The 26,232-nt window shown below is 35.9% G+C and overlaps 1 protein-coding gene and 1 long non-coding RNA gene across 2 annotated transcripts in view; one reads left to right on the forward strand and one right to left on the reverse strand.

Annotated features, from left to right (window-relative positions):
• Window positions 1-22,551, reverse strand: part of insra (insulin receptor a) — a 56,418-nt gene extending 33,867 nt beyond the window's left edge. The window contains exons 1-2 of the mRNA XM_028473686.1: window positions 21,654-22,551; window positions 6,367-6,915 (exon numbers count right to left, since the gene is read on the reverse strand). Of these exons, the coding sequence (XP_028329487.1) occupies window positions 6,367-6,915; window positions 21,654-21,747 (643 nt within the window). The 5' untranslated portion in view covers window positions 21,748-22,551. The remainder of the gene's footprint in view (window positions 1-6,366; window positions 6,916-21,653) is intronic.
• Window positions 22,552-22,583: 32 nt separating this feature from the next.
• LOC114479805 (uncharacterized) lies at window positions 22,584-25,177 on the forward strand. Its single transcript, XR_003676023.1, has 3 exons — window positions 22,584-22,609; window positions 22,692-22,938; window positions 24,891-25,177. It is a non-coding gene; the product is annotated as an uncharacterized LOC114479805 (long non-coding RNA).
• Window positions 25,178-26,232: the final 1,055 nt, after the last annotated feature.

Raw genomic sequence — 26,232 nt, forward strand, 5'->3', positions numbered from 1 at the left:
CACTTTTTGTTTTTAATGTCATCTAAAGGCAGGATATCTAGCTCATCTTTAACAGGAATAGAAATGATAAACACTGTTTTTTCCATTGATGGGCAATTACGTTGCCTGTTTGAGAGGCAAATGACGCACAGTACAGCCCTGAATCTTCATTTCCTTCCAGCACTCCTGTCAGGGGGAAATAATAAGTTATCTCTGGATGACTTTGGCTACATCTCTGATAACAGCACCTTTTGTCCAGACCAACCTTCACCTTTTGTATTTGTAAAAGTGAAAACACAGCAGCACAGTTGCAATTTCATCAGTGTTTCTGAATTACAAACCTAATTTAAAAGTACATTTCACACAGCATTGTGTTGTAGTTTCTCTTTTTTCACTGTTATCTCTTTAGGTCTCTAACAGTTTGTAAGTTTAAAAATCCTAATGGCAGTATTTTCTTTTCATTTCAAAGAGTAAAATACACACAGGTTATAGATATTTTAGCACAACAGACTATTAAACTGTGAATCAGAAATGCAGATAATCAATATAATATATTCTTATTAAAAAACCCTAGTGGGACCAAAATATTAAAAAGGAAAATGTGGAACAGGTAGAAAAGAATTAAATGCAACATCTTCACAGTTAGGCAAAGTCATGCAACTCATTCGATAAAATCAGAAAAACCCAAGAAGAAAATATGGATCAAAAGTTGACGTGTAACATCTGACAGTAGGCTAAACGGAGGACTTAAAACAGGCCACAAAACAGCTTCAAGACAAAGAGTTAGGCGAGGGCGAGTGTGTATGGTGGTGAAGAAACGCCTGTCGGCCAAGCTTTAATAAATGCCTGAAATGTCTGGGATTCCATGGGAATGGCTCGACTAACTCAACGGCAAAAGTTCGCTGGGTGCAGCTGTGCATGGCTGAGTGCCAGAGCAGTGAAATCAGCTAAAAAATAAAATTCTTGGTGTGTGTGTGTGTGTGTGTGTGTGTGCGTGTGTGTGTGTGTGTGTGTGTGTGTGTGCGTCTGTAATGCAATTGAAAATGAGTAAATGTAATGTTAAAGCATGCCTCTTAAAGATCTGTGGTCTCTTTCATTATTCAACAACTAGTTGGTAATGGTAACTGGAAGGTGATAAAAGTTCCACCATGGCCAATCAACAACTGCTACACGTTACTATAAAGGCGTGTTTTTAAAATCTTAGATCAAAGCCATTTAATCAATGTTATTCTTTTTTATTTTTAAATCAAATTCTGATATACTGCCCTTGCTCTGAGGCACTCAAAGTTTTCTGGATGAAGTAAAACATTGAAATGCTTCTTAATTGTATTTAACAGCAAAGGTAACATTTTATCCCTATATTAATCACAGATGAGTAAATTATAGGTCAGAAACTCAGTAGAAACAAATGAAGACGTTCCCTCTCCTAAACAGAAAAATTAAAATCTTTAAATTAGTTAGCTCATAATAAACCCACTGACCATATGTTCATGTACAGTAAATACAGCGCATGTTTGGATTATCTGGGGCCTGTGTGACATTGATGTTTGCAAGCCTGTAATGAAATAACTGAAGCCTGTGTTGAGGAGTCATGGCAGCTAATCTGTTTTTTTCTCTGGAAAGAAAACAGTAAATTAGGTTTGTTTCAGCTGGTGGTACACAGTTATGTTCATTACAGGGAAAAGCCATTTGTGCAAAGACCCAGGAGGTGGCTTTTATGAACTTTACAATCATAACTGTTTCAACTTACACTGCAGAAAGTACAATTAGGATAATTCAAGTAATTACCGAGGTAAGTAAACAACAGAAAGACTAACTTTTCCATTGACAACATTTACATTTTACAATCATTTACATATTTTTGGGTTTTTCTTTGCTAAAGTACCGCAGTATGTACCCAGAGAAAATCCATGCTCAGAGAGAACATGCAAAGTTCACCTTTCATCTATCCTCTCCCAAAAATTAATGATGAAGCTAAACTCCCAGAAATCAACAAACCTACGCCAAGCGCCAAATATCCTCTTTATCAGATATTGACAGTTATCTACAGTGATCCTGATCATTGTACCATGATAATTCAAACTTTAAAGGCTTGGAAGAAATGACTGGAGCATGTCACGTGCAAAACCACCAATAGGAGGTATTGTAGAACCAGCTTAACTCATTCAGTGCCAGCCATTTTCAGAATTTCTACCCCTGTCAATGCCAGCTGTTTTAGAGCATTTTGACTGAATTTTAAAGACCCACAGAATATTTTGTACTATGACAATCTGAAATCTGTCACCAGATTCTGAAAGATTAAAGTCTCTTGTTTTGTTTGTAGCTTGTTTAGTTCTTCCATAATCAGCAGTTCAATAGAGCAAGTTTTACACAAATCACCAGTTTCAGAGCAAAAAGCTGAGAAAACAGGCTTTTTCTAAAACAAATCTGTCTGTCACTTTGAAGCATTTTTTTTTTTTTGCCTTATTGAAAACTAGAACTAAATTGGTTTCCTTCTAAAAAAAAATAACAACAATGAGACAAGGCTTTTGATGGCAAAATGAATATTATTTTGCTATCTGGCTCACAGTTGAATGTCTTGTTTAATGTATTTTGTATCTCCTCCTCCTGTCAATCACACAGACGTAACATCCTCTTCCTCCTGACACGCAGAGATGACCCATTTGGCTTGGTTAGTTGATGGTTTTATCTCACATTCGCAACATTATCGATAATTCACTCAGGTCCACACATATTCTGTGTTAGTATATGGTGCTGTGAGCTGCTGGATACTTCACAATATCACTTCATAGCGCCATAATCTCACTCGTTCCTGCGTCTCCCTCCTTGGCTAATGGTAGCATCCGTGGCGAATCTCGCAACTTCTGCCACCTTCAGGGCACCAGTTGGTCACTACATCACACTACAGCTTAGATATTGATGAGGGACCTCCGCCAGGGTGTATTCTAGTGATAAAACGCAATTTTTTCTCGTCAATGGCACTGAGCATTTGGATTTGAAATGACGAATTATCTCGTCAATGGCACTGAGTGAGTTAAAGAGCTAAACATAGGGATTTTCGGAATTTTCAAACTGATCCAGAATCAGTTTATTGATCCGGATCATCCTTAAAATCTAACCACTTGTCTCTTATTCCCATTTTGGATATTTCCTGAAAATGTGATCAAAATTGGATTTGAGGTTAAACTGTTCACAGACAGGCAAATAAACAAGTAAAATAATCAGTATAACAATGCAGATAGTTCCCAAAATGTAATTAGTTCATCCAAATCAGTTAATTCGTATTTGATAAAAATATATTAAAATTTATAAACAGATAAATGCCGGGAAAACATAACCAAATTGGTCTATCTTCTCACCTCTCTGTCCTTCACGGGTCAGCAATTATTATTATTTTGGTCCTATAAAAGCACCTGTGTGGGTGTCATGTCAATTTATAACCTTTGAGAGGAAGTCTGGAAAAGTCAGGAAACGATCGGAAGGAACACTGGGAATTTCTACAACTAGCATTGTTTGTAGTGGAAATGCATTTAGGCGCCGGTGTTGACAGCGCCAAGGTTGGCAAGGAGAGGATCTCAGGTCATTGCTGATGTAATGGCCTGCAACCTTGGCCAAAGAATGGACCGGGAACTTGTTCTTCCTTCCCATTAGGCCGGAGTAAATGACTAATGTGTTTATATCTACAATTAACGCACAACATTACTATTTACTATTACACTTCCTAGCAGCACTGATAAACAATAGCCATCCACGGCAAGAACACACACCAAGGCCTCGTGTGAGGATTATTTACTATATTTAGGGTCCTAACTTCACGCACCCACAGGGATCATTGACCCTAAAAAAAAAAGAAAAAAAAAAACTGGACAGGTTGCCAGATATTTCTGACATGAGCCAAGAGTAAATTTGGACTGATCGGAAACTGCAGTGGGTCCTTGTTTGACCTCACTTTAGCTCATTTACAGCAATGTCTCTCAAACTGTGGCAATGTTTTCTTTGGGTTGCAAGTTGGTGGTGTCAGATTTATTTTCAAGAATATTAAAGTAATACATAAAGTGATGTGGTCAGTACTTTTTTAGCAACAGATCTATAGTTTGATGGGAGTGGGGTGACATAAAAAAATCTGTGGCTCAGGAAGGTTTTGGATTATTTTTGGGGAATGTGGGTTTAAGTCAGGGCAGGAAAGACATCAAATACACAAAATGAACAAATTTTTTCATCGCAAAGGCTGCGATTTTTTCTTTCTTTATTTTTCTTGTCCTGTCTTGTACTGTCCTGTTAAGTTCAGAGTGTTTAAGAAGTGCAGTCCACATGTTTTATGAAACGTGAAGTTAGTTAGATATGTTGAAGAGGTAAAGCCACTGATTTATTTGCTTTATTGTTGTAATCTGTGCTTTAAAATTTACATTTCATATTTATTTAAAGTTTAAATAAATCTGAATTTTTTTATTATGAAACAGATTGATGCACTGCTTGTGTTCATTGGAAAATACATGACAAGAGGCCCTTGAAAAAATAATTGCATATTAAATCGCAATCGCAATATTGAGGAAAAAAATTGCAACTAAATTATTTTCCAAAATTTGTGTTGATTACTTGCCACGAATTAGAAAATTTCTAACGCCCCTTTTTTGATTTACATTAGACAGAAACATTTTGATTGGGTCATCAGCTATAACCTAAATGGCAAAATGAAACTTCTGATTGGGGCAAGCTGCAAGTGAAACAAACAGCAAATACTAATAAAAAAAACTTTAGTATGAGCCTGACAGTTGACGTTGAGCTCACATAAACAGGTTGAGTTCTGCAATTTAATTGACTGAGCTTTTTGTGTGACCAGGGCAGAAGTCAAAGGTTGCCCCATAGTCAAGTTGGATGAGGCAGAGGAGTTACAAAATACTGTGTCAATGGAAAATAAATGTGTGGGTAATGGAGCAATTCATTTCAAAGTTCAAATGAAATGTTTTGGATATGGAGAGCTTTTCAGCTTTAACACTCACAGTAATAAAGTGAGAGATCTACGTGTGTTGATTAATCCTTGTTCCAAAATCTACAAAATGACAAAATTTAAATTAAAGACAATTGAGATCAATTCTTCTACAAGGGTCTTCACTTCCTGAAATGAAAACAGCAATATTATTATTTAATTTTTAATTAATGTTAATTGAGAAAAAATTGCAATATGACAGAGAATATACCATCACATACATTTTTGAGATAATATAATAATGCATTGATACACATTTTTATTCACCATAAAATGAGTGGGCAAAGAGATGGAAATTTCAAATCTTGCGCAAAATGTTGCTACAAAATCTCACGTTATGAGATCTCACCTCAGAAAGTGGAAAAAGCTATATAACATGGACTAAACCCTCATTTATATTTTTCAGGAAAATATCTCACATTTACGGAATATTTTTCACCATGAAATGGGTGGCCTAATGTCAAGTGTAGCACAATAAAAAAAAAAACATGCACTTCCCTTTTACTTGAGGCAGTGTGCTGGATCAAAAGTTCATGTCTGATGAAGGGCGGTCAGCCTGAAACGTCACGTTTTTTGGTGTATATTAAAAACTGAAATTGGGAGCTAACTACGCAGTTGTGCGGACTAATGTCAAGTGTAGCAATATAACCTTGTGTGATTTTGGTGCACCTTTACAGCAGAGAAATATGAAATGAATAACAATAGTGTAGTCAATTAACCGTATAAAACATATGTGTCAAACTCACATGCCATCTAACTTGGCCGGCAGGAGAAAGTAAAAATGACAGGGAAGACATAAATCATTGTGTAAATGAATATTTGCAGGGGCTCACAGTTTTCCTGGTGCTTATATTGCATGATTGCAGTCATTTTTAATGTTAAACAGTTGAAAAAACTCAAATTATGACATACAAATTCCCTTCATTAAATAGAAATTGGTAAAAAAAATCTAGGAAATTTAATGTGAAGATCCTGTAGGGACTAATATTTATCATATTTTGCTTAGATATTGTCTGTTTCTTACAAACTTTGTATTTTATGTATACTAGAAGTGCAAACTAGGGCAAAATAATGTGAAATAACTCATTTTCCAACATAAAACCTGTGGCCCACTAGAGATCAAACTGCTACGTATTTGGCCCCTGAACAAACATGTTTGGCGTAATTTTAGAAGGTTTAATAGGCAGTAACAACATCTGACTAAGGTAAGATGATGAACCGAAACAGAAATTGTTAAACTGATGTGGAAGAGAGACAGAAATGGATAAATTCTGAAACACGAGAAATCTTGAAATGGAAAACCAGAGGCTCCATTCTGAGAATGCATTTGACAAAATGAAGCACAATTAAATTAAAACAGAACAATGACAAACTCTAATAAAACTATTAAGTATGCTTACTTCTCTGGCAGTGGTTCTGCGTCCAGCAGCGCTCGCTGAAGTGGCCATTGATTGTGGTCGTCTGGCAAGTGGTCTTCCCGAGAGCAACTCCGGGGCACACGTCACCGCACTCTCTATCGTTCTTGTTAGCCACAATGAAATTGTCTTCCACCGAGTCGAGGATCTTGGACCAGTCCAGAGTGGAGAGATAGCAGAGGTCATGGTTTTTCTCGATTCTCACCGCTCCTCTGGTGATATTCATCAAGCTATGGAGGCCGAGCTCTCGCAGATGGAGCATCTCAAATATGACCAGGGCGTAGTTAAAGAACAGGTTTGTTCCTCTGATGACAGTCAGGTTGGGGAATAGATTGCCGATGCTCTCCAAGCCATAAACTCTGAAGAGCAAGAGGTAGTCGGTGATCACTGTTAGCTTGGGGTAACTGAGGCCGCGGAAATCCTCAGGCTTCGTCTTGAATATGAGTAAGATCTTTAGGTGACCTTCGATCACAGTACAGTTCTCAAGCGACTGCAGGTTGGTCACATTGTTGCGGATGTCCTTGCTAGGACAAACTGAGGAGACAGACAAAAAAGACAAAAGCAGGTTCTTTAGAAACTGAACATCTTTTTGATTTTGTGTAGAAAATGTTTGGTACAACAGTAGAGGTCTCATGTTAATTCAGTTCTCTCTCCACCATTTAAAATGCAGCTCTCTCGTTTTAAAAAAAAAAAAGCATCTAATGATAACCTGCCATTTATATAAAGAGGCATCTTCAATGTAAGGCCACTTTTGAAGAACTAAAAAGTTTAAAATCCCAAATGTAATATTGTTAATAATCTGTACCTTTTATCTCAGACCACTCAAATCTACAGAAAACAGGTTTTATGCTCATTCTTTTGGGACTTTACTAAGTAAAATTTTTTTGTCTTCAGAAAGGGCTGGTTGTAACAATTTCTTAACCTTATTATATATTATTTGTTATACACTACCAGGCAAAAGTTTCAACACACCTCATTTAAAGTAAATGAGACGGTGGGCCCATGTACAAAAGTTTGATGAGTACTGTCACAAAATAATGACCATGGAAGTGGAAAAATATTTGGGCCACATGGTTTACAAAGCTTAAAATACTTACTTAATAATTTAAGCAGGGGTGTGCCAACAAAATAAGCATTGCACACTAAATCAAGTATTGTAATGCATATTTGAACACCTAAGATATTGGCTCATGATTGGGAGCTGATGTGTTGTAGTTTTCAGGGCCACACGTGTGTGTGACTCCATCTCGTAAAAGCGAGGGGCGCTGCACACTGTAAATTACTGTATATAAGTATTGACATATTTATTTTAAAAATTAAGACATCAGAGGAACTCATGACATTTAAGCAAAAGTTCTTGAATTGATTTAACAACCTAAGATCAATACCAATGCCTCTGTAACCAGGTTAATGTGGTTCCTTCCTGAAACGTGACTCTTCCTGAAAACACTTCATATGTAAAACTATCCTACTGTGAGATTTTGCTCACTCTCTCCTCTGGGCATCAGTCAAACTCCTAGACAATTGTTCAGTCTGACATAACATCAGTAATAGAACTGCGGTTTATTGCTCATGTAATAATTTCACAAGTCGTTGGTTCACAAGTTAGTGGTGCCACCGCAGGCACGTGGCCTGCTTGTTTACTGTAGATCCAGGAGCATCGGGTCAACTGGTCCACCAAGCAGGAAAGAGCCAGAACAAGGGTAAGTGGTGTTCTCTACCTATTTATGGTGGAGGATTTAACTTACTAAAAATGTGTAGATTGCATTTAAATCAATAGAGGACAAACATACAACACAATTCAAAGATAAGAAATAAAGCTCAAAAGAATACATTTGTTTTATCAAAAAAACAAATAAGGTGTATTTTGATGAATTAAAATCAATAAATTAAAATGCACCTTAGGTCGGGGTGTCCAAACTCTTTTCACAGAGGGCCAAATATAGGGTTGGGAATAGGGATGTAACTATTCACTCAACTCCCGATACGATTCGATTCACTTTACTGGGTTCACGATACAATTCTCACACGATTTATTTTACAAAATGGGACTGTAGTCAAATGATGACTGAAAAATATTTCTTTATTTTTTTGGGGGAAAAAACTAGAAAATACTGTATTATTTTCCTTTTATTTTTCATTGTCAAAAAAAATCCCTTGATAAACTATTCAAAACAATGCAATTTAACTGAAAATAAATCTTGAATGAAATAAATAAAGGAATAATACAACTGAAGAAGAAGCCTATTAATTTAAATTCTGGTTCTATAGTAAACAATGCAAAAGTGCGTAATAGTTCTTTTTCTTTTTAAAAGTGCAACTGAAAATGTATATTGTGCCTTAACAATTGGACTTTTAAAAAAGAAAAAAAAAAACAGTCATTGCACTGATTTACGTCAGATATTTGTTTGGACCAGCAGAGGGTGCTGGTAACCCAGTGGTCGGTTGGCATGCAGATATCTTGCAGTGAAGAAGAGATGCTATGCTAGCAGACAGAGTTAATAGAAAAACGTGACTTTTACAGATATTCACGTAATATTACAGATATTCTTTCGGTGCTAAAGGCGTAAGAAATCATTTATAAACATGTTTAAGAGTAGAAAACGGCCAGAAAGAAAGTAGTAGCAGATTCCGCCAGCCGCATACACTGCTGGACAAGAGAAGGGATAAATATATAGCGCCCTGCTGTTTAAAAAAAAAGTACTGCGATTCAATTTTCAAAGTATCGATGTCAATCGTGATACCTATGAATCAATTTTTAACTGACTTACAATTAATCGTTACATCCCTAGTTGGGAATATAGGGACTGAAATTTTATACATCTTGTTGGTTTATCAACTTTGAATAACTTCAAACACTGCACCTGAATCATTGACTTCGTGTCCACATACATGAACTGTATATTTCAAGTATAACATTTTTAAAAAGTACTTTAAATGTTTTTGTTTTTTATAAAGATTTGCACATATTTTGTTACTGGTAATACAGTCAACACATTTTTTTTGTTATATACATTTCCACTACAAATCCCTTTAACCAGCTGGGATAAAACCGCTGCCTAAAAATTAAGGTTTGATTTTTTTCAGACAAACTTTTCTTAGCAGCTGTCATAAGGACATGTCAAAGCGATCAGTTGATGCCTCTGAGGACGACTGCAGACGTCAGTCGAAACACGTCAGGTCAAAACAGCTGCTGAAAAAAGTTTGTCTGAAAAAACAAAACCTTAAGATAATTAAAAAAGAAGGAAAAATTAACTTGTTGGATTTCTTACACTTGCTAAAAGCTACCTTAGCTTTCATCTGCGGCCTATTTACTTTCTACACGCAGACCTTCAGCTTTCCTTGTGGGCACTGCTGACCTCTAAAGTATGTAAAGCTGTCAGTCTGCCATCCTCGACAACACCTTTTAGCTTCAAACTTCAACATTTCTAATCAGAGGAAACATTTTCAGCCAGCTGTGAATCACCAATGAGACGCCCCTCTTGGTTCTGTACTGGGCCCTGCAATCTGTCCCACTCCACCATTAACAAAGCAAACACAGCTGGCATGGACAATAAGTGAGGACAGTGGTTCTGCAGACACCGTAGAGAGAGTACCAAGTGACCCCAGTTGAGTGCAGAACGCCAGTCATAGCAGAGCAATGAGTCCACTCCTCCCACCAGTGTACACTTTCAAGCGAGCCCATTATTTTTAGCAGCACATTCCCGACAAAGAATCTAATACACTCCAGCCACTCTGATATTGGCTCGCATTAGAAACTGGAACATAGCAGCCTTGGTGTGTAAGTGAGGAATTTTGGAGAAGCAGAGAAAGGACAGTACTAGTCGTCTTCATCACGTGTCAACACTTACACTGACTGGAACTGTATGTGAGGACTGAGCTTTTTTTTTTACTGCACCTTAAGTCTTATTCTGGTTTTGCACCAAGCGTTAGCCACCACTTGATTCAGGACTTCCCTTTGCTCATGTACTTTCACAGTAAAACAACTGTTTTCATTGGGTCACATGTCTAGACCGCGAGCAGGTCATTGTTGCACCAGGACATTTTCACGATGTAGCCACAAACCACATTGTTTAATTATATTCAGAATGGGAGCAAACATTTATGCACAAAAAGGAGACAACCTTAGCACTCGGGTTGGGCATCGTTTGGATTTTAACGATTCTGATTCCGATTCTCAATTCTGATTCGTGTTCTAAACGTTTCTCGATTCTGATTCTTTGAGTTGTGCAGATAAACAAGTCACAGATTTCACAGGATAATTTTTCATTTGAAAAAGCCTTTACACAGGCCATTTTTATTAATTCAATTAGTTGATACAGTTTAATTTGGTTGCTGTACTGTAATTAGGGCATTCAATTACAAAGGTCACCAACCGTAACTGTAAAAGTGAAATTTGCTGAAATAACACTACAAACAAGTTGATAGCAGTCTAAAAAAAAAGAGCTGCAGCCCAGGTAGATGTGAAATAAAATAAAACAAACTCAAACTATTATTCTGGATACAGTGGAAACAGAAACTATAAAAAATAGTTATAATTTGAACCTGTTTATATTCTAGGGACGTTATTATATACATAAATGTAATTGGAGTCTAAAGCCACAAAAATTGCACCACTTCAAAAAGAAAATAGTCTAAAATAAGACCTTTTTACAGGTAATTCGGATTGTTTTGCACTTGCGATGACGCGCTGGTGACGACATAATCCAAGATGGCGGAGGCCCAAACTCCAGCGGAGAATATTTAATAAGAGCCTTAAAAGACATGGATATAATGAAAAGAGGAGATGAATGGAAGCATAAACATGCAGACAGGTAAACGGAACAGGCTTCACTGGACGGCAGGCATTAGGACCCGGAGGCGGAGTAAATGCGTCCCTGTACTGCATTCACAGGCTGTAATATCACCAGTTTATCATTTTACCAGTTGTTAGAGATACTACCTTTACCAGGGAGCAACTATTTATTCTTGGTGATTGTTTTCCGAAGTTTTACTGGGCTTTTTACTGGTGATTAGCTCCTATCTCCCTTCCGCTCCGCGGTCCAAACTGAAAACATAGCCAGACACACACGCACACGCACAGCAGTTGCTACAGTCGCGTTCTGAACGCACCCTATACAAACCCAGCGTAAACAAACGGAGCAAGCCACGGAAACAAACAAGTGCGGGCATTTAGTAATCGAAAAAAAGAATCAAAATGCAAACATCTTTGTAACGGTTCTGGAACCGGACGTTAGGAATCGGTTCCTATTTGGAACTAGTTCTCGTGCCCAACCCTACAGTACTTAGCACAGAAATTTGTTGTGAAAAGTGTTGAACATGACACCAATTAATGGGTCCTAACAACCAGTTGGTAAAAGTCAATAAGATTTGAAAAATTGTCCTCGCATGGCTTTTGTTTTTACATATGACCTTCGCCTTTGTCCTGGACTCACATTATTTAGCCCTGAAATGTCAAATCTGAGCAAAAGGAACAAAACAGACAAAACAAACTGCAGCAGTAACATTAGAGGAGAAAAAAATGCTACAACAGTGGCTGCTTTAACATCAGCATAGAAAAACCATCCTAAAAGCCTGGGACATTTACTTGTTGATATACAGAAGAAAGACCAACTCTTCTTGTTTAGTTTGCCATTAGATTTTTCTGCTTCTCTATTCAATAAGAACTGTATTATTTTTTTACTTTTTTTAAAACATTCATAACCATACTTTACACTGTGTTGTCGATATAGTACATTTTAAATAGGACTGTATTGACTTTATAAATCCAATGCTTTCAAAAAATCAAATGGAAAATGTAACAAAAAAGACAATTTTTGGAATTAAATATCGACATTTAGCATTATTCAATAAAATGAACACAGTTTAAACTTTTTCAAGCTTCTTTAGGAATGTGATGTGATAAAGCTAATTAACAAATTATTTTTCAAAATTGAGAGCAAATCAACTATAAAAAAGTTCGATAATAGATCGTTACAGCGGTGAACAACAAAGACTGAATACTAATATTTGCTGGTTTTAGCGTTTGTTTGAGGAGCGATTTCAGTCCAAAGTTTGAAAACTTTTTGTTGAGCCAAATACCTTTCGCTGCAGAAGTCTTTAAACGCATTTAACAACAAACTGTTAAATTAATAACTAGAAACTTTTGACTCAAAAACCAAAACAGTTACAAAAAAATTGCAGGAGTTTTTTCCATTCAGGGCCTTCAAATTATAAAAATGTGTTGCTCAAAGTGTAGAGGGAGAGTGTATGTCATGAACAGTTTTATATAAATAAAAAATCAGGATATAAATTGTAGAAGATTGAATTTCTGAACATGATCTCCATAACCAATCACTCAATGAATTGCCACCCACTACAGCATGCACAACCCATGATTCATATTCGAGGTTTTATGGTTCAAAATAGTCCAGATCAAATCAATTCCAATAAACCGTAAAGTAATTTACCAAAAGCTTGATCAACACGGAAGGAGAAGATTGACTCACGAGTTTTGACACAGGACAATGTCCTTTATTTACGCTCTTTCCATCGTCACATTGGTGTATACAATAACAATGACATGCAGAAAACCAGAACACATACCAAACCAGAAACACTTCACTGTCCTCACCTTCAAGTCCACAAACATTATGTGATCATCATAGCCATAAAATACATTTAAAAACAAATCCTGAACAAAGGAGTTTTACAACTGAGCTCATATACTCTGGCTGTGTTCGAAATGTCATACTAACGTACTACTCATACTAAGTCTGACATCAAAATGAGTATTAAGTAGTGCGTTCACATTAGATAGTATAGAAAGATTGAGTATGTGAGAAATACTCAGATGTATACTATATTGGGCCATTTTTAAAGTGTGCACGAGGGGCACACTCGTGATACTCAACTGCCCCATGATGCATTGTGAGCAGAACGTAAAATCGTCCTGGGCTCGGCTTTAGGCTTAAAAATCAAACATCCCCTTTTCAAAACAAAAGCATCTCTTCTTGTTTTTCTTCTTGTTTAACGCTTTTGTAAATAGGGCTCTTGTTTTGAAGTTAACCGGAAGTTTTATCAGTAGCACAATGGCGGGTCTCCGAAAATCTCCAAAATGTCCGCATGAAATGTGTGCCCGCAAGTTTTACGGCTCAAATGACCACATGTTGATATTCTACTTGATCACTTTCTCGCTTATAATGCTTTCAGAACTTTCAAAGGTATCAAATCAACAGAAATATTTAGCCTCAGTGTGCTTCAAGTTTTTGTCATTGTAGGTTTTAAATGTGTCTTGGGAAACTTCAAAGAATACTTTAGTTGGAACGGTCATCATCCCTATCACACTAATAGTATATAGTAGCCAGTAATAAATTAAAACATAAAATAGAAGATATTGGAAAAATAAATCCAAAAAACAATATATATTATATCAGCGGTTTTAGATGTAGTCCGATAAAATCCGATATTCGTTTTCTGGCTGATATCGGACCGATGTCCAATATCAATATCGGATAGGGACACCCAACCGGCGGTACCAGTGTCTTCCTATCTTCAGGAGGAAGTGAACAAAGGAGGAGGTATAACAGCAGATTCAGTGATGTGTATTGATGATGGCCACAGCAGAGAGCGGAGGCCTTAATGAGTGCACAGAAACACAAACCAACAATGATTGCAACACTTCCCTTTTCAAGGTTTTGCTGATGTTGTTTTCCTGGCTGAGCCTGAAAAAACAAACTGAAGGTTCACAAACAGTTAAGGTCATCAGAATCCATTTTCTAATATACCAATGAAAGACACTGTAAAGACTTAATCATATATTTTAATGTGTGCTGTAAAAGTTAGAAACCAATTCCTACAACTTTATACAAGTTTTGTTACACAAAGTTACATATAATAATTACTGATATACTCCTGACACTGCCGTCTATCCCTCTCAGATCTGGTATATTTTCACCCTGTCAGCTAGAGGTAGAGGTCCACAAAATGAAATGATAGCAACTCTCTTTCTTAAAATGTAATTTCTGAAACTCATCTGAAGGTGGGCAATATCCATTTAGCACAGCTTTAGCTTCTTCTTTGATCAAAGAAACCAACATATGCATAACATATTATGTTCCTTCAAAGTAACAGTAACTATATTGTCTTTTGCTCTCAAGTAATGAAAGTTTAGCACTGGATTTTCATATTTTCATTGAAAAGCCCCTTGCAGTTAACATTTCCTTTATTTTTCTTCATTTAAAATGTATTCATATGACAAGGATTACAAGTCAGAGAAACTTTCGCCTTCACTTTCTCTTTGCTGTCGGCCAGAGATGGGCAAGTTTTATCACAGCGGGGCCACAAAAATGTGATTGTCAAATCCGAGGGGCCAAGTAATGAACGTTCATGTTAGCATTTAGAATAATGACCAATCTGATCATTAATACAAGAAAAAAAAAAACAAAGGGTTTGTGTGTTTTTGTGGTCATTTTGTGTATTTTTGTTGTTTTGCATTTCTTTGTTATTGGTTTGTGTTTTTGTTGTTGTGTTGTGTATTTATGGAGTCAATTTGTGTATTTTTGCTGTCATTTGTATTGTTGGAGTCATTTTATGCATTTAGTTGTGGTTTTGTATGATTTTCTCTCATTTTATGTGGTTTTGGAGTCAATTTCTGTTGTAGGTCATTTTTGTGCATTTTTTATATTTTCTATACCTATACAGTTATTTTTCTATATTTTTGTCCTGTTTTGGGACTCTGATGAGGTGAATTTCGGTTTTAGACCAAAGTTGGTTCAGTGATTGAACTGGTAACCAGCAGAACTGAGTATTTGTTCTCTCTGCTGTTATAAAAAGGATAAATAAAACACAAACCTCAACTTGTTTTGCTACTTTACATACAAGATCACAACTGGATGAAGTCTGTAAACAGCTATTGGAAAACCTTTCAACTTAAACCACTTAAGAGGTAACAATTACAGCTGAAGTGTGTGCGACGATCACAACATGTTCCTTTTTAACCGTGGCAGGATGTCAAGAGTAAGGTCATTACACAACAGGGGCTCCTTGTTAGACGCGTGTGCAGACAATATGATAGAGGTGTGCCACAGTGCACTTGTCATCAAGTTGGATTAGGCAGTCATTGTCGAGAGCAACAGGTTCAGAAACCGTGCTATTGTAACCATGTCAGCTGCACTTTCAACAATAAAGCCAGGTTGTGTTGTGTTTTGGCAAGGAGTTGTACGCACGTGTGTGTATACACGTGGGCTCTGCTGTGACAGCTTCATTGCTTCACAATTGCTTTTCGTGTCAAGAGTTGTAAATCAAAGAAGCCACATTACTTCTGAGCGGCAGTTTGCAAGCAGGAAGTTGGTGGCTGGCTTCTTCTTATGAAACTGAAATGTATGCAATATCACATCACCACCATACAGTCTGACCACCTGTGGCTTTGAAAGTTAACCAAGCAGGACGCCGTCTCAGACGCAACACTGTGCACCGAGCTGAGAATTTTCTAATACATGTGAAATCCAAAGACAATTTCGATCATTTTCTGATGCTTTTAAGCCCACGCTGATTAATTATGTGAATCATCTTTATAAACAGATTTCAACCAATCGAACCACTGCAAAACAAAGACACAAAGGAAACAAAATTCTACCCCAAATAAAGGTTAAATACACGATTAGGACCAGTGAGAAAGCTGCCAGATACAAGTGGAAGAAATGTAAGATGCTAATGAATATTAAGATACTGCTTAATAGAAAAAGCTAAGGATTATGATCAAGTCCAAAATTTTAATTTTAAATCAACCATGCACTGAATTTAATGATCGTCCACAACTACTTACAAAACCAGGCCCAATGCACTGATCTGTGCCACATCAGTGAAAGTTTTAAATCTCTATTTCAAACTAAACAAAACATTGAAATTATGGCTTAAGTCCATGTTACATTATTTCTGCAATGACAAAAAAGCCAAAAAAAAAAAAAAGAAGCACACATTAATCAAGGATTTTACAAGAAGACCTTGTGTGTCACTGGCATTATTTTAGTCAGGTTTCAAGGCCTGCAGATGTTTTTAAATGACATGTTTTTCCCAATAGAATATTAAAGAAGAAGAAAATCAAAACAGAAACATTATTGGCCTAATGAATGAACTGGACAGAATATTTTCTTTGTGAACACTTGATGCTGAGTGCATTAAATCACTTTTGCACAGGCCACCAAACATAAGCTCCCATTATTAAGTAACATTTTCCAATCAAGCTGAGCTGTACGGTTCCCAACAAGTAGCCCAGAAAATGTCCTGACTTTTACAACAGTCAGCGTGGCTTATGAAATCTTCCAATGTGAGGTCCAGGCGTCACCCGCTCTCTCCATCCGTGTTTTGCTCTTGCCTCTGTCAGAAGTGAGAGGAGGGAAGGAAGGGGCCGCAATGCAATTACACAACTTGCTTTTGATTTATGTCTTAACATTCTCGGTCAAACTGGTTCAATGACATCGCTCCGTTTGCCCCTCGCCAAACATCTGATGAAAGATGAACAAGCCTATGTTTTTCTGCTTTGCTGGGCTCTACAACACCACCATGTACTCTACTCTTGCATGAATATCAGAGGTGAAAGTAAAAGATTACAAGGACTCACGTTACTGTAATTCAGTTGCTTTTATGGGCACTCATTCTAAATCAGTCATTTTACTTGTACTTAAGTACATTTTAAAAGAAGTAAAGTAATTTGTTTCATTTCTACACTCAACCGGTACTGAGTAAATAGTTTTTTGGGGTTTTAAAATGATAAACGGACACTGTAAAACTACAAAAAATTAAAAATGAAATGACCAGACAATCAAATGCATCACATCATAGCCGACCAACCAGATTTAACGTAATGCACTGTGCCAAAACAGCATTTAATGCAGTTATTTTGAATTTAATTCATTGGTGTTATTTTATTTTTAAAAAGTACATTTTGACAAACCTTTTATTTTATACAGATGCCTTTGTGGAAAATAACTTAAATTCCAAATGTGCAAGATTTTGTCTCTTCCTTTATAAGTTTATATATGAGATGCTAACTGTTTGCAAGGGAACCGCGGCAAGATTTATTACCGGGGTGAAAGTAACTAGTAACTTTTACTTTGAGTATTATTTATTGAGGTACTTTTTACTTGTAGTTGAGTATTTCATGTCTGACTTACTGTACTTGTACTTTATTACAATCTCAATCAAGTAACCATACTTCTACTTGTGTAGTATATATCCGTACTCTTTACATTTCTGAGACTGTCAATAGATCTTCAATGTAAAACATTTTTTCAAAAAAAATTAAAAGTTAACCAAGAAAACACCAAATTGAATTTAAATGTATTTTAAATATATATTTAGATAAAGGTTTTGAAAAAATAGTCATGTTTAATGGTGTTTCATAATAATAATAAAAATTTGTATGTTAGGTTGAGACTTAATATGGAAAGTAGGGATGTAACGATTAATCGTAAGGCAGTTAAAAATCGATTTATAGGTATCACGGTTCACATCGATATTCTGAAAATTGAATCGCAGTACTTTTTAAAAATATATTTAAATGTTCAATGGCAAGGCAAGGCCCTTACTGTATATGGTGTAGCTTTTTTTGTTTTGTTTTTAAAGCATAGTTTTCTTAAGTAATCTGTTTCAGTTTAGTCCAATAGTATGAAAAACATGGTTTTAATCAGAATTTAGGTCATAATTCAGGCCATAGGAATAAATGACAGATAGTCAGCACACCGATACATACTGTTCCAACAAAGCAAAGCCAAGCACTATTTCAATGAGTAATGCTGGCTGGACAGCAGGGAAATCACATGATGAGCTGTTTGCGGACAACTAAAGTTATCACCATCTCACCTACGACTGCCGATAATCTGATGAGAGTCATCTGCACTGATAAAAAAACAAAAAAAAAACAACACTGCGTTTCCGTGCTGTGTGTGGCAACCTGTGTCACATTCATCAATCAAGCTGCTTTTCTGTTGGTGTCAGTCACCCTTCTGTCACATTCATACCGTACGTCAGCTCACGAGAGTACATTCTGTTATAAGTACAGTCAATATTTGCTTGACGGATGGACATACTGTAGTGTATACCGTGTGTGTGTGTGGCCCACTGTGCTGTTTGAGAAATGAAAATTGTCCCTTGTTCTTTGTCATTACATTCATTCATTCTTATCGCCTGGTCATGGTGAACATAAAGGGATCGTCATGAAGCTGTAATGTGGGCTTATTGTTACATTCCTCATCAGACCGCAGCAAACAGCCGAGGCTTTGCATCTACAATAACAACCGATTAAATCTCTTGAGTTTCTCAAGCCACTTTACTTTAATGGTGACAAAACATTTTTGTTTGCAGTCCCTGCAGACTCATACAGCCGATAAGTGCTAACCTTTGTCCCTTCAATGCGGTGAGCGTCTACATTGCTACTGCTGCTGCTGCCTGCGTGGCTTTTATCAATCACACATCACTAACAAAACATGCAACATTCTGGATGCCAGCACTGCAACAGGGTATTTATAAACAGAAAGTATCATTAGTAAAAATGTGTTGCATAATACACTTTAAAGTTTTGGATTCTTGTCCTTGCATACATTTTTTTTTCTACTGTTATTATTATTGTTTTATTAGTACTATTTATTTGTTCATGTTATCATTACAAATGCCACTGTTGTCTCTTTACCACATTCATTTAACTCAATCTACTAGAGATCACAGTTACTTGTACTTGAGACTTAATTTGGGTAAATGTATTTCTAATTTATTTATATATATAATGTTTCTTATGTATCTGTGTATGTATATGCATATGTGTGTATGTATGTATATACATTGTTATTACTATGTTTACTCTTTTCTATTGTTACTATTTGCCGTTTATGATCTGTCAGAGACACTGTTCCACTATTCTTGTTGTTTGACTCTCGTTTCAGAACCTTATGGATTAATTTTTCTGTAAAATTAAAAAGAGGATGGTCAATGTGTGTATTGTCCATTATATTTGTGTTTACCATTTTATTACCACACAAAAAAAGAAAAAAATGTAGTACATCCAATTTTTTATCTGCAGGGTTTCATTTAGACTTGGCCCACCCATTGCAGCTATACTATGGACTCTGATGAAGACTTTAAACCATGTTTCTTCTGTCTTTTCAGTCCAGACATAAAAAAAAAACACTTTATCACAAAGTTGAGAGCAAAAACAATATTCAAAACGCCTTAACATCCTGAGGCCTGCAGATTGTTTATACCTGGAGTTAATGGGCCAGACCATTGAACTGAAACTCAGATTTGAACCATGACTCCTGGTTGTCTGTACATGAAACACTGCAAGGTGCAGTCAGATGACTCGTCCATCAGATCACCAGACAGAGGTTTAACCCTTCACTCCAAAGAACATGTGTTCAATGAAAGTGGCATCATTTACAACAGGGGTTCTCACCCTGGGACCCACATTTTGCCACGGTCATTAAATCGAGACCCACTTTTTTCAAAAGTAGTTGTTGAAAACACTCACACACAATCTTTTTTTTTTATTAAAAAAAAAAAAAAAACATAAATCTATATATTTTCCTGTGCAACATGCTTTTCACAGCATGCCTGTCAAAAGAAAAGTTTCTTTCAAAAATAAAAGGCAAGTCCAACATGAGAAACAGACATTAAGTATTTATTTATTTTTGACCAGCTGTCCGCGACCCACCCAGTACAAGTCCGCGACCCACTTTTGGGTCCCGACCCACCAGTTGAGAATCTCTGCTTTACAATACTGCATGTGTTGGCATTCTTCTTTCTCCATTCATTTTATTATAATAACAAACAATAATTTGTGGAAAACTTTGCATAAAAGAAAATGATGGCAAAATCTCACAGTGTAACCTTTGAAAAGGGGCTCTTCATAATCATGTGTTCTGGGAAAAAACAAAAAAACTATAGGTGACGCATGCATCCATCTTGGCGTTGTTTAAATGTATTTATATTTGTACAAAATAATAGAAAAAATATCTAAAGGTCTTCGGTGATACTGGTCTTTCCCACTCTGCGATTATTGACTTTCCAATTTAATGAACAACAACTAAAACAACTTAGCACTTTGTGCATACACAAAAAAAAGCACATAAACACTGCATAATACTGTGTTTAAGAGTTGTTTTTAGTTCCTTCCACTAGTGTGAATATGTTTCTGAGGCATCTCTCCTGACATCAGTACATTGCATAACTAATGGTTGTCAAACATGGAGCAAACATAGGTCCAGAAATGTAAGAACCTAACCACAATCAACATAAATCTATTCTAATGTAAATAAATATGACAATACGTTCCTAATATAGATTTGTTTAAAAAAAACCACAACAATATTTTATATTTATTATTTTAAAATGCTAATTTAGATTTAGAAATAATAAGTGATCATTTAAGTTAAATTGTAGTGATTACAGCAAATTTCTTGTCTAATCTCTGGCATTCAAATGATATTCCATTAATATCTAAGATAAAAACTAAAACAACTTAGCACTTTGTGTATGCACACACACAAAAAGCACAGAAACAGTGCATTATACTGTGTTTAAGAGTTGTTTTTAGTTCCACTAGTGTGAATATGTTTCTGTGGCATCTCTTCTACCATCAGTACATTGCGTAACTAATGGTTGTCAAACATAGGTCCAGAATATTAAGACCCTAACCACAATCAATATAAATCTAAAGTAAATAAATGTGACAATAGGTTCCTATAGGTTTATTTTTAATCTTAAAATATTTTTTTTTTAAATAAACAAATTTTAAAAAGTATAATTAACTAAGAAAACACAAAATAAATAAATTTAAATGCATTTTCAATATATATTTACATACATACAGATCTTGAAAAATATATTCGTGTTTAATGGTATTGCATAATACAATAATTTTCTATGTATTTTTTAAAGGCTAATTTAGATTTAGATTTTTGTTTTTATTTATTTAGTTTATCATTTATTTACTTAAAAATCTACATGTTTATTATATTTCTTATTAAATTATATTTATTTAGTATATATATTATTATCAAGAACGTATTATTGCATGCCTTATTTTATTTTAAATTAATTTAATCTATTCTATTCTATTGTTGCTATTGCACCTTTTTTAAGCACCTGTAAGCCAAAGCACATTCAACAACAAAACATTCTGAATCTGAAAATGTATTATTATGCTGAGAAAGGGAACAAACGATGCAAAAATAACAACATATTAAACACTCACATGCATTAAATCACAACAGTGCCTTTTAAATGTGACAGTTACTTACTTTCTCCACTCGCTGGCAGACAGCTCATCACAAACCAGAGTGCGGTCACAAACAAACACCGACACAAAGTCCGGGACCTCATAGTTGACACCATTCACAAATCCACCACCTCTCCTGGGGTCAAAAGGAGCGGGTTTTAAATCCTGGCTGAGCAGTTGAGGTCCGAGTGACGAGAAACGCGGCTCAGGGAGCTGCTTTTGTTTTGCGGCGTGGACCAACAAATAAACAAAAACAAACAAAAGACATCCCGGAAGATGGGCGGAGGATCGAGTCCAACGTGTTCACAGTCAAACACAAGCTAGCGCTGCGGCTAAAGTTAGCCTCCTCATCTGGAGAAAGCAGCACGGAGCTACAGACGAACCGTGCTGGGGTTAAACACCGAAACTAGCGCTAAACTGTTGTATTAGCTTGTATTGGTGAAACAGGGGAAGAATAAACTTCACTTGGTAACCGAGTGGAACGTGCGTTTTAAACACTTAAGCTAGCCTTTGCTATGAGCCTAGCCCCCCTTCCTTCCAGGCCACAAGTGAAGTTTGCACTCCGCTACTTTTCTCCAATTAAACGTCTTTCCAGGAGAAAAAAACACGCAGTTGGAGATCCCGTCACTGCACAGGAGCGAGATAACAGGCGTGGGAACGTCATAAAAGCGACTTTATGGTGTAAATGAGGCGGTGGTTGAGGCATGCGTGGCGCAGCGGGTGTTGTTGTAGGTCCTGACAGGCTGCACAGGGACTGGACAAGCTCCTAATAATCCACCACATGGACCGAGTTCCCAGTTTGTGTCGATACAAGGTTGTCCTCCTCTCAGACCCCGCTTCAGTGCACTGATTTCAGGCAGACCTCTGCTCTTCAAGCCGCTGACAGCTCGACATACTTTCCCCCTCTTGGATTAAAAATACAACTCTCCCCCCCCCAAAAAAAAAAAAAAAACCCAGCCACAAACAAAGTGCTCTGAGGTCAGCTCTTATAAAGGAAGGCCTAGGAATAGAAAGTCCACGGCTGTGTGAATAACGGTGCGTCTTCTTTCTCCACTGACAGAGGTAGATTCAGATGTCCCAGGTCCACCAGGGTGCCCCTCTTCTTCTTCAGCCTCTCCGCCAGTAAACAAACCCTGCCAGAGATCCAGACAAGCTCCATAGGAAACACGGACTGGATCCGTGACTGGATTCCCACCACAAAAACGATCCAACTGGGAGACGCTGGGAAGAGAATCAAACCGATTCCTTCAAGTAATAGTATCGATCACCCAGGGACCAGGGCTCACTAATAAAATGAAGGCCTGGCTGTAAGTCTTTTATGTTCCCCTAGAGATACAGAAGTAGCTCAAACAAAAGCCCAAAGGCAACGACTAAATTGATTTATCATCGATTTACACATTTAAAATTTAAGTTTGTCCAAATGAATTAGTAAAATAAAACATTTTCAATCATTTAAAACATTAGGTAACATTTAATTAGAATTTTTATCTCTAACCTGACAACTTTGATTCTTGTATATATCTGTATTATATTTTTACACTATTATTATTATTATTATTTTTTATTTTTACTGTAATGCGTGCACTTGTATTCAATCCTTATTTAATTTGACATAATTATGTATGCTTTTTTTTTCTTTCTTTCTTTCTTTAGTGTTTATTTTTTTATTTGTAATATTTCTGATGCCTCTGTGACACAAGTAATTTCCCCCTGACATTACGCTGTCATTATTATGACATGACACCTGTCATTAGCATGAATAAGGTGTCATGAAGGCTGTCATTCAGTGTCGTAACCCTCCGTTACCCAAACCCCAATAGATCCCTCCACCTAACCCCAAAAAATGCCAACATAGCTCCAAAGGTGTCATAATTTAGCGAGAGGTATCATCATTTAGCAAACACCACTTAATGACAGCCTTCATGACACCTTATTCATGCTAATGACAGATAATGACTACGTAATGTCAGCCGTTTGTATAAAAATTCAAGTAAAGTGTTGTCAAATATTAACTATTTCTCCAATTGGGAAGTAAAATCACCACCAAAATTATTGCATTGCACCCCCACGTTTATTTTTGGTAATAAATGTTGCCACGGTTTTTTTTTTTTTTGCATACAGCGAACATCTCATGTATAAACTTAAAAAGGAAGAGACCAAATCTTGCACAATTGGAACTTCATTTATTTTCCACATAGGGAAATGTCAAAATATACAATTCTTTTTTAAAAAAAAAAAAAAAAAAAAAAAAATAACACCAATAAATTCAATTACAAATAAAGAAAATTCTCAGGCTCTAAACATAGCAAAATGTGTGAACTCTAAAACAGTGCCGTGCCATGTGTGCAACAACATTAGTAGAAACCCCAAGCTGGACCAAAGAAAGTGGCTGGGTGTTGATCTGAAATAGCACAACTAAGAACATATGGATTATGTTCAATGTATGAAATGTAAATTAAAAAAAATAATCACAAAAAAATAATAAATTACTCAGTAGAAATTTAATGAATTACTTTACTTCTTTTAAAACATACTTAAGTACAAGTAAAATGACTGATTCCAAAATATAATAATAATAATTATAATACATTTGATTTGTATAGCGCTTTTACAGTGCTCAAAGACGCTTTACAGGGATAAACAATAAGTAAAAATACAAAAAAGGTACAAGTACCTGTAAAAGAAATTCATTTCAGTAATATGAGTACTTCTAATCCATTGCTTTCACCTCTGCTTGTATTTATTTAAAAAAAAAAAAAGGACTAATTTGTGGAAAAACAAATTCAAAAGTCTGACAAATTTAATGAATAAAAAATGTAATTTCATTCATTATTCATTTTGAGGTAAAAAAAAAAATCCCTCTCATCAAAAAGAAAACTAAGATTAAATTAATTTCACACACTAACACCTGCTACACATTTAAAAAATATGATATTTTTTATCACACATTCCTCTCACATATATTTATACTGAATTAGTTGTTAACACTTTGTTTTATGGGAAACAAGGTTGTGGGTTTGATTCCGAGGGTGTTGTTGTCAATCAACCATGCATGAAATATCCCAGTTTGGATCAGTTATTTCCATTCATTTTACAATCTGTAATCTACAAGCTAGATTTCTCTCCTGAGGCAACTGGTTGAGGATTAAGGCTATTTCAGGGATGAATTACAAGGAAGGGAAAATCCATGTGAAGATTGTCTATTGTTTAAAATCAGAACTGGAATCTCCTTTTGATGTTCTTATGTTCTCACACTCAGATGGACTAATGGGACGCCGTGCTCACGAGCTCCAGAGTTCCCAAAGGCTCTGCCATTGTGCTTTATGTCGTCCTTGTGCTACAAAGACATTCTCATCTCTGCCGCTAATTCACAATCTGTGTACATCCTCTATGAGCGTGTTTGGAGCAACAACAACAAAAAAGACAATTTCCTGTTTCTTTTCTGTTACCAGGATAGATCACTGAGCCTTTCTCTGATAGCTCATCCTTGTCACTTATTCTCTTTGTCTGTCATGAGTCAGTCATATGACTACCTAAATGATCTGTTGCCATTAGGGAGGAATTATTAATGTTCATGTGTTCAGCTTAATAAAAAAAAAAAAAGGATGCTTTTGTGTTTCTATTACCAAAATAGTCGGACCATCAGGCACTGCGGCGTAGGTTTGCCTTGACGCGATATCTTGAAGTTGATCGTCTTGATTTTCTTATCCATCCCAACAGGGGTGGACTGGGCATCTGGCATGCCGGGCATCATCCTGGTGGGCCGTTGACCCGAAATGGGCCGGTCCGGTCCACAAGTTTGCTTTTTTTGATGAACGAGTGGAGGCAGACATGGTAACAGTTGGCCAAAAATGGTCAAAAATTGGCAAAAACATGGCAAGAAAAAAGTGTAAAGTGACTAAAATGGGCCAAAGTGATAGCACTTCGAGATCTGTATTGTTGTAATTTGTGCCATGTAAATAAAATTAATTTGAATTGAATTGAAAAGCAAAATGTAAAAGAAATGTAAGAACCTAACCACAATCAATATAAATCTATTCTAATGTAAATGACAAATACGTTCCTAATATAGATTTGTTTAAAAAAACACAATCATAACAATATTTTATATTTATTATTTTTAAAAGTCTAATTTAGATTTAGAAATAATAAGTGATCATTTAAGTTAAATTGTAGTGATTACAGCAAATTTCTTGTCTAATCTCTGACATTCAAATGATATTCCATCAATATCTAAGATAAAAACTAAAACAACTTAGCACTTTGTGGATACACTAAAAAAAAAAGCACAGAAACAGTGCATTATACTGTGTTTAAGAGTTGTTTTTAGTTCCACTAGTGTGAATATGTTTCTGTGGCATCTCTTCTACCATCAGTACATTGAGTGACTAATGGTTGTCAAACATCCAGAATATTAAGACCCTAACCACAATCAATATAAATCTAAAGTAAATAAATATGACAATAGGTTCCTATAGGTTTATTTTTTAATCTTAAAATATTTTTTTTTTTTTTTTAAATAAACACATTTTAAAAATTATAATTAACTAAGAAAACACTAAATAAACAGTGAAATTTAAATGCTTTTTCAATACATATAT

The sequence above is a fragment of the Gouania willdenowi genome, chromosome 17 (assembly GCF_900634775.1).
Source record: "Gouania willdenowi chromosome 17, fGouWil2.1, whole genome shotgun sequence".
Lineage (NCBI taxonomy): Eukaryota > Metazoa > Chordata > Actinopteri > Blenniiformes > Gobiesocidae > Gouania > Gouania willdenowi.